We start from the raw sequence: 16,017 nt of genomic DNA on the forward strand, positions 1-16,017 counted from the left end.
TGAACACAACAGTAACATCTGTTAAAATAAAATCTGTATTTTGCCTGTAGACCTAAAGAGCTAGATTCATTTGTTAAGTACCTATAACATCAATATTTCTCCATAATTAAAATATGTTTATTTTCTCAGCCATATGTAGCACATTTCCTCTTCTATGGACTGGCTGCTGAGTTACTGCTTGCTTAGTAATTTTATAGCTCATTTATTATAAAAAAATGAATTGCTGAAGCAGACTATATTTTAATAAATAGTGGTATCTGTGAGAAAATTAGAATTTTATGATGAATAATATTTATTTATCTGCAAATATAGGTCCCATGTCCTAGTGATGCAGATATCAAAAATTTATTAACTAACAGAGAGGTATCAACAAACTATAAACAAAGATACACAGGAGTAGTGCCCTCCAATCTTTTTATTATTTCTGATGATGAAGATGCATTAGCAGCAGTGAAGTGGCTAAAAGAAAAAGTGATTGATTCTACAGGTAACAGTTTTACCAATTCTACTACATGAAGACAGCAGAGATTTATGTATTTCTTAGCAAGTTGAATCTCCATTTCTAGCATATAATTATAGCTTAACTAATCCTTGCAAACTGTTTCATCTGCTCTTATTTATTGTACAGATTAATTTACAATGTACAGATTAATTTGCAATGTTAGTTTTGGAGACATTTATATTTCTTGCCTGGAACAAAGATTGAAAATAAGAATTACCTATAATTGCTTTATGAAATTAGATTAACTGAAATGAAAGACCTAAGCACAAAGTCTGGGATCGTTAATTAACATATCAGATAGTAATATCATTAAATTTTGCAGTTAGACACAAGGTTTTTTAGATTGAAAAACCTGAAAAGAAAAGAAAAACTTTTGGGGATTGAATTGTAGAATTATCTACATACTGTAAAAGGTACTACAGTTGGCTAATACCCTATTTCCCCTAAAATAAGACATAATAAGCCCAATTGTGCTTTTGAGTGCATGGCCATAAGGCCCAGCACTTATTTCAGGTTCAAAAAAATATAAGACAGAGTCTTATTTTGGGGGAACCATGTGTGTTATGTTTATATGAATACTAATGCACCCTTTCATTAAGTTGCATGTATCTGATTTATCAAAGCGGCTTCTATATTTGGTTTGAGTTCTATAAATCTACCTACATTTGCAGAAATGGAATGTCATTCCAAAAATATTCAAAGCAAGGAATAGATCTGCTTCATTTTTCAGCATATAGATATGGCATGAGATCCCACCATATCCTCAGATGAGCAATACAAACTTCCTTTAGATTTCTACTTTTTATCAATTTCTCCAAAGCAGCTAATTATCACATGAGCTGCCTAATGGGAATCAATGAGTTTCTGTTGCTAATAGCTGATAATCTGGGAATTAGAAAATATACGCATGAATGAATGGCAGAAGATCTGGATGCAAAGAATGAATTCATTGTACAGTAATCCCTCACTACTTCGCGGTTCATCTTTTGCAGATTCTCTACTTCACGGGTTTTCAAAGGCGGCTTAAATCCATTAAATCCATTTAACATTTTAAATCCATTAAAATTCGTAAAATTCTTCTACAGTACTACTGTACTCTATTAAAGAAACTGGTAGGATATCACATGTAGTTCCAGCTGAGAAACATTATAGAATGACTGTTTAATGCAAAGGGTGGGTTTTAAAAGTCCAAGTACTTGTGAAATACATTTAAAAAATCTTTCCTTTAAATTCGTTTTTCACGGGTGGTCTTCAAACGCATCCCCCGCCAAAAACGAGGGATCACTGTAGTTAAATTTATTACCTTCATTTCCCCAAATAACTTCTTACTTGTTCTTTTGTATAACATATTTGTGATGCTATACTTGTTTGGAGCAAAATATATAGCCACATACTTGGACATAAAACATAACCTGAACCTTATATTCAGCTTGTGTGTTCTGAGATTGTAGGTGCCACTGATTGCTCCTGTCTGCCTCGGAAGTGTTACTTTTGTCAAGAACACAGTTCAGGTTTTTTCAGTGACCATTGGTACAATTGAGGAGGGAGTGGTATCTTCTGACCTGGAATTAAGTAATTAGACCATTTTTTTCACACTTGCGAACATTCCAGCAGCCCCATTAGTCATATGATAAAATTCAGATGCTTAGCAACTGATTGATATTTATTATGGTTGCTGTGTACTGGGGTCCTGTGATAACATTTTGTAACCACCTGAGCAAAGTGAATGGAAAAGCCAGTTTCATTTAACAACAGTGTGAATAACTTCACAACTATGGCAAGAAAGCTCCTAAAAATGGGGCAAAAGTCACTTAACAAATATGTTACTTAACAACAGAATTTTTTGGCTCAATTGTAGTCATGAGTCAACGGTTATCTATAATTGTTCCTTTTGAACCAACTCAAAAGTGGCTAATAACAGCTGCTTGTTCTTAGCACTTTTTCCTTTGAGGTCTTTTATTTCCATGTTGGAAATAGCATTGTGTGTATTAATTCCTCCATTGGAGTTCCAATGTGGGTAGAAGGTATCATTTCATATGCCCATTCATAATGACATGGTTGTATGTTGATTTTTGTGACACTAAACAGAATACTTTGTATACCTTGCTTTGTTTATTGCAAGCATGATGAATACATTTACTTGTTCAGGTATGTCTTTTATTTAGGGAACTAAGTCTTACCTTTTGTGGCGGAAATGATGGGACACGACACTATGTACAATCTCCTGTTCTTATCTGCAGTTGCAGAAAACATGACTTTTTAATCTGTCTTGTTTCTCAGTTTAATTCATTTGATTAATGTTAGAAAAAGATTGCTCCTGCATTGATAAATCTGGGCAATTCAGTCCCATTTATTAATGACTTATTCTTTTATATCTGCCTTTTTGGGACCTGAGAGGCAGAATGCATTCTGTGAGGAAAGAAACGTAAAAAACATTTTGCAGGCCAAATTATTCAAGGAAACTGCCCTTACTTTTTATTCTGATTTGATACCGGTAGGAAGCATTTAGTGAGCAATGCCATGTGTACATCTTTTGTGTGTGTACTTGTGTGCATGTATTGTACATGTGCACACAAGTAGTATAAAATTTATAGAATGCACATTTGCTCCCTTCATGTAATCCACCTAACAATCCCCCAAGTTTGAGTTATGAAGAAAGACGATGTTTACATATACACTAAACCAAAGACTGCTGTGGCATCTTACCCCAAAATTATGGTTGCTGCTGTGTTATATAAACTTATAAATTATAGTCATTTGCTTACTTAATTATTTTTTAAATTTATGTTGACATGCAAAAAAACCCTATAATACCCACAAGAAAAAATATATTGATTGATTCATTGAGCAAAAAAAAAGTCCCTATACATATTACAATCATTAAAAATTTGATAAATAAAAACTAATTAACAAAGGGAGAAAAGATTGGTATAATAACCAGGCACATAAAATGAATTCAACTTTAAACTTATTATTAAATCTAGACTATATAAATATTTCTTCATCTCATTTTTAGGACATTTTTTCAAAAAAAAAAAGACAGGAAACTTATATCCTGATCCATGTTAAAATATTCTTTGAATGTCCAATAAATACAACATAATATTTTTGATGAATCAGTTTAAATTATAAATGATAAAAATACCCTTTACCTCTCTAAACTCATGGACCCCTTAAAAAATTGGATATTCCAATTGTTTCTCTATACCAGTGATAGCGAATCTATGGCACAGGCACCACAGGTGGCACGCGGAACCATATCTGCTGCATGCATGCATGTGTGTGCCAGCCATCTGATTTTTGGCTCACACAGAAGTTCTGGGAGGGCTTTCTCAGCTTCCAGAGAGCCTCGGGGGTGGGGGGGATGGGGGAGGGAGGGAGGGAGAGAGGGAAGCCTTTGGAGCCTGGGGAGGGTGAAATACAAGCCTACTGGGCCCACCAGAAGTTGGGAAACAGGCCAATCCCAGCCTCCAGAGGACATATGGGGGGCGAGGAATGCTGTTTTTGCCCTCCCCAGGCATTGAATTATGGGTGTGGGTACTCGTGCATATGTGATACCCCGCTCCCACACTCTTTCGGCACTCAAGGAAAAAAAGGTTCGCCATCACTGGTCTATACCTACAATGATCAAAAGTTACTTTTTCATCACTATCATAATTGTGAATGGTTGTTGTCCAAAGCAGTCACTAAACAAGCACTATTTGTACCACCTGATATTAACTGATTTATATTTATTAAATTTCCCAGGTTGTAGTCACTAAAGCAGGTCTGTAATTGCAATGGAACACATTGAAGAATCCCTAAACTGATTCACCAAGGCAGAACAAATGCAAATATAACCTATTTAAAATGATGTTGATATCCATGCCTCTCAGATCTTCTGGAAATGAAATCTCCAGCATAAATAGAGCAATAGTGACAGTAGCTATCTTTGCCCTCACAAAAATTATGAATATTTCAAGTTGCAATGTTGATATACCACGTGAATTTATTTTGCTTTTATATGTTTTATTTGAATATCAATTAATATTGGTTTGTCCATTTCCAATTTTAGGTTTTAAAAAGAAGTTTCATTTGATAGAATATGTATTTCTTGCAAAGTAATGTTCTCGGAACGTATAATTCCATCTTGCAGCAAATTGGTCCTTTTCAATAACTAATACTATAACTGTTATTCAATAGGAAAGATCCATGGTGGCAAAAACTATTCTAAATCTTTTGACCTCATATCCAAGAGACAGGCAAAAAATATTTATTTATTGATTGATTGATTTATTGATTGATTTTGTCCATTGCACAATGTGAGTTATATTGGGTATACATATAGTAAATATATAATGAAGGTTATAGAGGATATACTCATAGTAAAATATATCTAAGAAAGAATAGAAGAAATAGGAATAAAATATATCAGTGAAAGAATAGAATAAATATAGGAAAGAAGAATGGTATAGGAGATATAGGAGAGTACTAGGACAGGGGACGGAAGGCACTCTAGTGCACTTATGCACACCCCTTAGGAATCTGGAGAGGTCAACTGTGCATAGTCTAAGGGTAAAGTGTTGGGGGTTTGGGGATGACACTACAGAGTCCGGCAATGAATTCCACGCTTCGACAACTCGGTTACTGAAGTCATATTTTTTACAGTCAAGTTTGGAGCAGTTAATATTAAGTTTAAATCTGTTGTGAGCTCTTGTGTTGTTGTGGTTGAAGCTGAAGTAGTCGCCGACAAGCAGGACGTTGCAGCATATAATTTAGATCATGTTTAAGGCGTCTTAGTTCTAAGCTTTTTAGACCCAGGGTTGAAAGTCTAGTCTCGTAGGATATTCTGTTTCGAGTGGAGGAGTGAAGGGCTCTTCTTGTGAAGTATCTTTGAACATTTTCAAGGGTGTTAATGTCTGAGATGCGATATGGGTTCCAAACAGATGAGCTGTATTCGAGGATGGGTCTGGCGAAAGTTTGTAAGCTTTGGTGAGTAATGAGAGATTGCCAGAGCAGAAGCTACGTAGGATTAGGTTTACAACTCTTGAAGCCTTCTTGGCTATGTTGTTACAGTGGGCTTTGGCACTTAAGTCTTTTGTTATTAATATACCGAAGTCTTTAACCGAGTGGGGGTTATCTGTGATAATTTGATTATTCAGTTCGTATTTGGAGTTCAGATTCTTTTTCCCAATGTGTAGGATGGAGCATTTGCTGGTTGAGATTTGGAGTTGCCATGTGTTAGACCATTCAGAAACAGCGTCAAGGTCTTTTTGGAGAGTAGTTGTGTTATCGGTGGTGTTGGCGAAAAGGACCCAGTTGCTTGTGATGTAATCACAAAGGTTGCTTGTAAAGGAGATTCTCGATAAAACATAACTTTACATACATGGTATTTCAATTTGGTAGTTTGTCTCGAAAGATATATAAGCTGGTCTCTGATATTCTAATGAATTGATTATAAGGGAAGACACAGGGAAGGATTTCCTGAATGCATTCTTCCATGTAATTAAATAAAGATTTCTGCTGCTCAGTATTGAAAGTAGATTGTTTCTAATTATTTCTGGTGTGTTGCCCATACATTTTAATTAGTACAGTTTGTAGATTTGTAATACATTACATGAGGTTGATCCTTTTCTTCTAACTTAGTAGCAATAATTCTCTTTAAAGTTTCCAAATCTTTTTCAAATTAACGAACATGCACTTTCCTGGTTTTAGCATTTCCATGGATCATAACTATGCCAGTTTCTAAATTTGTGAATGTATTGTCCATTTGTTTAGAAATTGATTGGATTTTTACCATTAATTCAAAAGCCCTCTCCCCCACAAGAAAACAATACTTTGGAGAATCACTTTGGTATAGAAGGTAGGGCAGGATAGAATAGAATGGAAACTTTATTGTCACTTTAAATGTACACTAATCAGCATACATTAAAATTAGGTTTTGCTGCATTCAGCTCTCAAAAGATAACTATTATGCACAGAAGTGGGTTTTAAAAAAATTTACTACTCGTTCTGTGGATGTGACTAGGTGGAGGGGCATGTGGGTGAGTGAATGTGTCCAACTTGATGTCACTCACACACACTCAGTCACATGACATTCCCCCCCCAAACCATGCCCATTGAAACGTTGGCGAATATTTTGGGGACTTTTTGACGCTTCCCCCCCCCCCTATCAAGGTTGGGACGACGGCGGTCACCTCGACTTTCCCTCCATTGCCCTCCCTGGCCGAAAAGTGCACCTTCTTGCCTCTGACGGGCCATCCCCTTGGTTGCAGCCAGAGCACTCCACTCCTGCTGGCATGCTGAGCTGGCCTGGCCGGGTCCTGTCCGCAAGATGAGCACACAGGAGAAAGGCTTCCCTCTTGACTGGCTTCACGGAGGGCGGGCACAGGCCTCCAGTCAAGAGGGTGACTGTTTCTGTGGCCCGCCAGCCACAGCTTTTCAGCCAGGAAGGGCAACAGAGGGAAAGCACAAAAATGGTGGCAGCTTTCTTCTTGCTGACCAACTGAAGATCTTTTCAGGACTGTTATTGCTGAACTCCTGGAGAGCCACACTGATGCTGGTGACTTTCGGGGCATGGGGGAATCAGTCGCCACCTCCTAGCTTGGGAGCCAGCTGGGGTAAGCCAGGCAGGGGCGATGGCAACAGCGGAGTCCAGCACTTGGGGAGGGCAAGGTGAGCATGCTCCAAGCTGCGCCCTGCACTGCCTCCATTGGCTTAGGGCAGCGGGCTCAGCTGTAGCCTGGACAGGCTGAGGAACTTCGAGGAGCCTCCCAATCTTCATCTGTGCCTCTGTGCCATTTTCGGGCGCCAGCTTACTGGACTGTCCCCATCTCGCGGCTTCAACAATGGTGGCTTCGGGAGACACTGGCAGTGGAAAGGCATGGACAAAGGCTGGGAAGGGAATGCAACATGCAGGGGGCTGAGACCGCTGCCCTAAGCTGGAGGAGGCAGCACAGGGAATGGCTGGCAGCGTGGTAATCTTGCCCCCCACAAGTACCAAACTCTGTTATTGCCATCACCCCTGCAGCTCCTCCCAGTCTGGTTCCCAAACTAGGAGGCATCTTGTTTGCAAAGCGACTCTCAAACAGAACTAACTGGTTATGGTGCAGTCAGCTGCCACTTCCTCGGAACACCTGAAGGCCTCTTCTGCTTGGAGCTTCAAGCTACAGGAAGGGGGGCAGCTGCAATACCGGCAGCTTTGGGGGGGCTCCTTCTCTCAGTGGTTCCTTTTCTCATCTCTAGGTGGCTATGTCAACTTTAACCTTAAAGGCTGCTCCGTGCCTTTTGATCTTTCTCGGGCATGGAGAAAAGCAACCCTGTGAAGGGACCAAGCCTACTACTGAACTTGGAAGCCGAGAGGCTTATTTTCCACTCAGCTTCTGGCACAGGGTGCTGGAAAGATCTCCTGTCGCTGCTGTCATCTTCATGTATTGGCATGTATTACTGAAACCTGGCTGGGCCCAGAGGGAGGAGTTCCTCTCTCTGAAATTTGCCCAGCCGGGTTTCAGATATGGCATCAACCTTGACCCCAGGGAAGGGGGGGAGGAGTGGCTATTGTAGCCAGGGAGAGCCTTTGCCTGTGTGGACTCATTGCTCCGGAAATTGCAGGTTGCGAGTCTCTCTTGATGAAGTTGGACTTAGGGGTTCAGGTGGGCTTATTTCTCACGTACCTGCCTCCCAGCTGCGTGTCAAAAGCCCTGCCTGTGCTACTCGAGGAGGTAGCCGGGTTGGCGGTGGAGTTCCCCGGACTTATTGTCCTGGGGGACTTCAACCTGCCGTCACTCGGCGAAACCTCTGGGTTGGCACAGGAGTTCATGGCCACCATGACAGCCGTGGACCTGACTCAAGTAGTACAGGGTCCAACTCACGAGGGAGGGCACGCAACTGACATGGTATTCCTTTCCGAGCAACTGAGTAATGGTCTGAGACTAAGGGGCTTAGAAGCATTGCCTTTGTTATGGTCAGACCATTTTCTACTATGGCTTGACTTCCTGGCTCCAATCCTCCCCCACAGGGAGGCGGAACCAATGAAGATGTTCCGCCCCAGATGCCTGATGGACCCAGAGGGCTTTCAGACGGCACTTGGGGTTATTCCAGAGGCACTCGTCCACAGTTCGGCGGAGTCTCTCGCGGAGGCCTGGAACAGGGCTGCGGCGGGGGCTCTTGACCGGATTGCGCCTTTGCGACCTCTCCGTGGCGTTAGACCCCGTAGAGCCCGATGGTTCAACGAGGAGCTTCGGGAGTTGAAATGCCAAAAGAGACGTCTAGAGAAGCGATGGAGGAAGAGTAGGTCTGAATCCGATCGAACACTTGTAAGAGCTTTTATTAAGACTTACAAAGTGGCGCTCAAGGCGGCAAGATGCGCGTACCATGCCGCCTTTGATTGCATCAGCGGAATCCCGCCCGGCCGCTCTGTTTAGGGTGACCCGCTCCCTTCTTAACCAGGGGGGAGTTGGGGAGCCCTTGCAGAGTAGTGCCGAGGATTTTAACACGTTTTTCGCTGATAAAGTCGCTCGGATCCGGGCCGACCTCGACTCCAATTGTAAAACAGAGTCGACTGACAACGAGTCAGTCGAGGTGACTGGGGCACGTACTTGTCCACCTGTCTGGGAAGAGTTTGATCTGGTGACACCTGATGAAGTGGACAAGGCCATTGGAGCTGTGAGTTCCGCCACCTGTTCACTGGATCCGTGTCCCTCCTGGTTGGTTTCGGCCAGCAGGGAGGTGACATGGAGCTGGGCCCAGGAGATTACCAACGCTTCCTTGGGGAGGGGAGTTTTTCCATCACTCTATAAAGAAGCGCTCGTGCGTCCCCTCCTCAAGAAGCCCTCCCTGGACCCAGCCGTGCTTAATAACTATCGTCCAGTCTCCAGCCTTCCCTTTATGGGGAAGGTTGTTGAGAAGGTGGTGGCACTCCAGCTCCAGCGGTCCTTGGAAGGAGCCGATTATCTAGGTCCCCAGCAGTCGGGTTTCAGGCCCGGTTACAGCACGGAAACCGCTTTGGTCGCGTTGATGGATGATCTCTGGCGGGCCCGGGATGGGGGTTTATCCTCTGTCCTGGTGCTCCTTGACCTCTCAGCGGCTTTCGATACCATCGACCATGGTATCCTTCTGCACCGGCTGGAGGGGTTGGGGGTGGGAGGCACTGTTCTCCAGTGGTTCTCCTCCTACCTCTCTGGCCGGTCGCAGTCGGTGTTAGTGGGGGGTCAGAGGTCGATTCCTAGGTCTCTCCCTTGTGGGGTGCCTCAGGGGTCGGTCCTCTCCCCCCTGCTATTTAACATCTACATGAAACCACTGGGCGAGATCATCCAAGGACATGGGGTGAGGTATCATCAATATGCGGATGATACCCAGCTTTACATCTCCACCCCATGCCCAGTCACTGAAGCGGTGGAAGTGATGTGCCGGTGCCTGGAGGCTGTTGGGGCCTGGATGGGTGTCAACAGACTCAAGCTCAACCCGGATAAGACGGAGTGGCTGTGGGTTTTGCCTCCCAAGGACAATCCCATCTGTCCATCCATTACCCTGGGGGGGGGGAATTATTGACCCCCTCAGAGAGGGTCCGCAACTTGGGCGTCCTCGATCCACAGCTCACATTAGAAAAACATCTCTCAGCTGTGGCGAGGGGGGCGTTTGCCCAGGTTCGCCTGGTGCACCAGTTGCGGCCCTATCTGGACCAGGACTCATTGCTCACAGTCACTCATGCCCTCATCACCTCGAGTTTCGACTACTGTAATGCTCTCTACATGGGGCTACCTTTGAAAAGTGTTCGGAAACTTCAGATCGTGCAGAATGCAGCTGCGAGAGCAGTCATGGGCTTACCTAGGTATGCCCATGTTTCACCATCACTCCGCAGTCTGCATTGGCTGCCGATCAGTTTCCGGTCACAATTCAAAGTGTTGGTTATGACCTTTAAAGCCCTTCATGGCATTGAACCAGAATATCTCCGAGACCGCCTCCTGCCGCACGAATCCCAGCGACCGATTAGGTCGCACAGAGTGGGCCTTCTCCGGGTCCCATCAACTAAACAATGTCGGTTGGCGGGCCCCAGGGGAAGAGCCTTCTCTGTGGCGGCACCGACCCTCTGGAACCAACTCCCCCCGGAGATTAGAACTGCCCCTACTCTTCCTGCCTTCCGTAAACTCCTTAAAACCCACCTTTGCCGTCAGGCATGGGGGAACTGAAACATCTCCCCCTGGGCATGTTTAATTTGTACATGGTATGCTTGTGTGTGTGTCTGTTAGCATATGGGGTTTTTTAAATCTTTAAATATTTTAAATTTGTCAGATTATTTATGATTTGTTCCACGTGTTGTGAGCCGCCCCGAGTCTTCGGAGAGGGGCGGCATACAAATCCAAATAATAAATAAAATAAATAAATAAATGTATGCACAGCTTTCTTCTCGACGACTGAAGGACTTTTCAGTGCCCTACAGTGAGGTAGCTGAGAGGCTTCTTTGCCAACCAGCCACTTCCCAGCTCTGGTCAGCTTGCCTTCCAATGGATGCATCAGGTGGGCAAGCGAGTTGCGACCAGGGGACCAGTTTGGGGGCATGGCCAGGCTGCTGGTACTGTTGGTTCAGAGAACCAGTCCCTATTTTTACTACTGCTTCTATAGAACTGGTCTGAACTGGGAGGAACCCACCTCTGATTATGCATATAGAGAGAGCCGAGGTGGCGCAGCAGGTAGATTAAAGCTGACTGTAGATCTGTAGGTCAGCGGTTCAAATCTCATCACTGGCTCAAGGTTGACTCAGCCTTCCATTCTTCCGAGGTGGGTAAAATGAGGACCCGGATTATGGGGGGCAATATGATGGCTCTGTTAAATAGTGCTATTGCTAACATGTTGTAAGCTGTCCTGAGTCTAAGGAGAAGGCCGGCATGCATACATAAACAAACAAACAAACCCACATACACATACATATATGACACAGAGAGATATCACAATCTAATTTGGATGTATACACATACATGGCGGGGGGGGAAATCCTTCAAGTTTACAAGACGGATGGCACAAGGAACAAAGCTGTTACAGAATCTAGTAGTCCTACTATAAATACTTTAAAACCTCTTCCCAGAGGAAAGGAACAGAAACAGATTGCAAACTGGGTATGTGGGGTTTCTAACAATACTTTGAGCTCTAAGCACATAGCACTTATAAGTACCGTGTTTCCCCGATAGTAAGACACCCCCGATTGTAAGACGTATCGGGGGTTTCAGGGGGGTCGGCTAATATAAGCCGTACCCCGAAAGTAAGACATATGTCTTACTTTCGGGGAAACACGGGGGTATTGCTGCCTCCCTCTCATCTAGCTGCTTTGCCGCGGTCAGAGCTCCCGCTCGTGCCGCAGCCAGAGCCATGCCGCTTTGGCCAGGGTCGCCGTCTCGCCCGCCGGGTGGCCCAAGCTCTGGGCGCAGCGCGCCACCGCCAGCTGGCACCAGGCTGCGTAAGGGAGATTCTCCTGGGCACGCAGCTCCCTCGCCAGCGCCGCGAACTGCTCCGACGCCTCCGACACGTTGGGCTTGCGCAGGAAGCGCTTGCGGAGCTTAGACGACACCAGCCGGTAGCTCGTCAGGAAGTCGCCGCCGGCTCCGGCGCCCGAAGAGGCCTCACCCAGGCCGAAGCCCGAAGACGAGCCGGCCCCGGTGCCCGGGACAATATAAGACATACCCCGAAAGTAAGATGTAGTGGGGCTTTTGGGGATAAAAAGAAAGTAAGACACTGTCTTACTTTCGGGGAAACACGGTAGTATTCTGAATAAGCCGAAGTGAGCTTCCAATTATCTTCCCAGCTGTCCTTACTGTTCTCTGCATGGACCTTCTATCTGAGGCATTGCTACCATCAACCAAACACTGATGCAGTTTGTTAAAAAGGCATTTATGAGTTCTCTGGTCATGGAAAGGCATTGTTTGAGATACCTAGGACCAGCACCATGTAGATTTTAGTGACCAGCGCCTAAATACTAAAACATATGCTAAAAAACCCCACCACTGTCAATTAGTGCAGTTCCTGGAACAGAAGTTCACATGGCAGTTTTAAAATAGGCTAGTGAGCATACAAGAGTGATTTTGCCATACAGCCCCATATAAAGCAAATTATACTATAAGTAGACTTCGCTTACCAACTGTCTTGTTTATTCACCCTTGAAAGTTGTATCAGTTTTAAAAAACTACAACTTTATGACTAATCTTCACAATTATGACCATCACAGAGATTTTCAGCATTTCTATGCTTCCCAACCAGTCCCTTTTGACTTGTGCTTGCCCCTTTTGACAAGCAAAAGAGCGAGAGCGAAACATGTGCAGGCTTGGAGCTGCTTTATTTATTTATTTTTATTTATTTATTTATTAGATTTGTATGCCGCCCCTCTCCGTAGACTCGGGGCGGCTAACAACAGTAATAAACAGCATGTAACAAATCTAATGTTTAAAATAATGAAAAAACCCTTATTAAAACCAGACATACACACAAACATACCATGCATAAATTTATTTATTTATTTATTTATTATTTAGATTTGTATGCCGCCCCTCTCCGCAGACTCGTATAGGCCTAGGGGGAAAAGGGAAGTTCAGTTCCCCCAAGCCTGACGACAGAGGTGGGTTTTAAGGAGCTTACAAAAGGCAAGGAGAGTGGGGGCAATTCTGATCTCCAGGGGGAGCTGGTTCCAGAGGGTCGGGGCTGCCACAGAGAAAGCTTTTCCCCTGAGTCCCGCCAGACGACATTGTTTAGTTGATGGGACCCGAAGAAGACCGACTTTGTGGGACTTAACCGGGATTCGTGCGGCAGAAGGCGGACCCGGATGTATTCTGGTCCGATGCCATGAAGGGCTTTATAGGTCATAACCAACACTTTGAATTGTGACTGGAAACTGATCGGCAACCAATGCAGACTACAGAGTGTTGGTGTGACATGGGCATACCTATGGAAGCCCATGATTGCTCTCGCAGCTGCATTCTGCATGATCTGAACTTTTCAAAGGTAGCCCCATGTAGAAAGCGTTTAGGACCTAGCTCGCCGCCGCTTCTACCTCCTCGCCAGCCAGGATGCCTAGAATCCTTGCTGCACGTTGGGGGCTTCTCAGGTTGCTGAGGCAGAAGGGAGAACGGAGATAGCTCCTGCCGCCTGAACCCTCTGGAGTGCAAAAAACTGCACAACAGCAAACTGTAAGTGCATTTTTCCAAACTTCCGGTTTGTTCACTGGGAGATTTTTTTCACCTGCCAGGCTTCAGAAAGGCCTGTGCACATGCGCAGAGGGCAGCACAGGGGAGGGTGTGCATGCACGGAGGGAGGGAGGGAAGGGGTTTGGGCACGTGAATGCATGTAGCACCCCTCCACACATACCCCTTTGGCATGCAAACCAAAAAAGGTTCACCATCACTGGTCTAGGCAAATTAATCCATTTCCAATTTTGGGAGTTCAATGACTCTTCAAATAAAGTTTCTTCTACAATATAGGCATCAATACAGAGATTGTTTGTCTACCTGTCCCAATTGAGTAAATGTCCGCAAGTCATAGTCTGAACAGTAGATCATCCTCTCCTGACTTTAAGGACTGGATAGGCCACTATGGAAGGAAGATTAGGACTGCCCCCACCCTCCTTGGCTTTCGCAAACTCCTAAAAACCCACCTTTGCTGTCAGGCATGGGGAAATAGATTCCCCTTGGCCGCTTCGTTTTATGCATGGTTTGTTTGGGTTGTATGAGTGTTTTTAAATCAAGGGTTTTTAACTGTTTTCCTGTTTTAATAATTGGATTTGTATTTTGTATTCTTGTTGTGAGCTGCTTCGAATCTTTGGAGAGAGGCGGCATATAAATCTAATAAATAATAAATAAATAAATAAATAAATAAATAAATAAATAAATAAATAAATAAATAAATAAATAAATAAATAAATAAATAAATAAATAAAGTAATATATAACAGTATATAATAAAGAACTATATGTTGAGAGTAAGCTTCACTTTACTGTATTTACCAAATTTCAGTTTCTTTAGATTTCGTATGCAATAACTTTGATGCCCACCCTGCTGGATAGAGAGGATGAGAATTGCAGCCCAACATTTTTGGGGGTTTAGTTAATGAAAATTGCTGCAGAAGGCCACTAATATGTTGTGTTCTGGTACCTCTATTTTGTTGATTTCATTACATTTGACAGAGAATAGATAGAAGAGGGATAAATAAGTTTTCTAGTTGTAGAGTAGGAGAATTCTGATGACAATGTTTTTCCTTTTCTTTTTTCTAATTTCCCAACACACCTAAAAGTTTTATTGTTTTTATTTGGAGATCTTATAAAAAAAATTAGAGGGTGATTAGAAAGAGGGATATGATAAAAGATGGTACTTTTCCTCTTTCCCACTCGATCTCAAACAAAGATATGAAGTTTCCCTGCTATTATGAAAAGTGTTTCTTATTTCTGGAATATATTCTGCAGATTTTTTAATAAATTATTTTAGCTTTTGTTGTTAGGTAATTCTGTTTATTTCATAGCATCAGAGCAACAAGGAGGTCAGCTTTCCCATATTGATTACCAGTATATTAATGAAGTTTATTCTTTTTTTTCCTTTTTCTTTCTCCAGGAAATATTATTGTCTATGGCAATACAATTGATGTGTACACCACTATAGAATCCCTCTTAGCGTTAGGAATTACTGGCTACTGTATACATCTTGTGCATCCTCCTTCGAATTCCAATATTACTTCTCTCAATAACAACTCAATAGAAAGAGCTATCAAGAAAGCATTGGCCAAGTCTCGTGTAACTGAATACCATGATAGTCTATTGGCTCAGTGGAATGATGGCAATCACCCAGATCCAATCACATGTGCATCTTTCACTACAAGTACAAAGCCATTTAAGTTGCAATGTTCTGTAAGTATGTGCCTTTGCTGCATTGTAATATGCATCTCATCTGAACAATTGGCACAGGCTTGAATTCTAGAATTCTGCTTTTGGATCTTGCTATGTTGAAACCTATCTCGAACCTCGAGTATGAATCGTATTTTAGTCTGATTATGCTATATTTTAAGTTTTAAGCATAACTGTATTGGTTTGTTCAATCCTAAAGAATAAGCTGTTTTGTGTTACAGAATAAAATTATACTTTGAAGTTTGGGAGAAGTCTGCAAAAAGTAATCTACCTTTCATATCTACATTTTTCAATAATTTTGTTCAGATGTTGTATACCAAATCCATTTTTTTTAAAAAAAAATAGTGAATTATTTAATCCTTCATCCACAAAATCCTTTTGCCCTGTTTTATCATGATGGGGTTATTCCTGGAAGGGATGAGCAAACAAGAATACATATTTCCAGCATTTCCAGTGTAAATATCATCCTAATCACCTGGCTAAAATAAGCAGTCTCTATGCAGGACAGTAGCAATATAGGAAGATAACAGCAGTAGATGATCAATTTATTAACAATAGCAAGAACATTATTTCATACCACACTGCAATAAGCAATGCAAAGACACTCCTGTGATTTACTAAGAAAATAATATGGATGGAAAATATAGCATGATTTATGATATAG

The 16,017-nt window shown here is 42.8% G+C and overlaps 1 protein-coding gene across 2 annotated transcripts in view; it reads left to right on the forward strand.

Annotated features, from left to right (window-relative positions):
* Positions 1-16,017, forward strand: part of CFAP61 (cilia and flagella associated protein 61) — a 135,271-nt gene that overhangs the window by 88,290 nt on the left and 30,964 nt on the right. For both annotated transcript variants that reach the window (XM_070747004.1, XM_070747003.1), the window contains exons 21-22: positions 313-487; positions 15,064-15,356. In XM_070747004.1, coding sequence (XP_070603105.1) covers positions 313-487; positions 15,064-15,356 — 468 coding nt within the window. The remainder of the gene's footprint in view (positions 1-312; positions 488-15,063; positions 15,357-16,017) is intronic.

Source organism: Erythrolamprus reginae, chromosome 3 (assembly GCF_031021105.1).
Source record: "Erythrolamprus reginae isolate rEryReg1 chromosome 3, rEryReg1.hap1, whole genome shotgun sequence".
Lineage (NCBI taxonomy): Eukaryota > Metazoa > Chordata > Lepidosauria > Squamata > Dipsadidae > Erythrolamprus > Erythrolamprus reginae.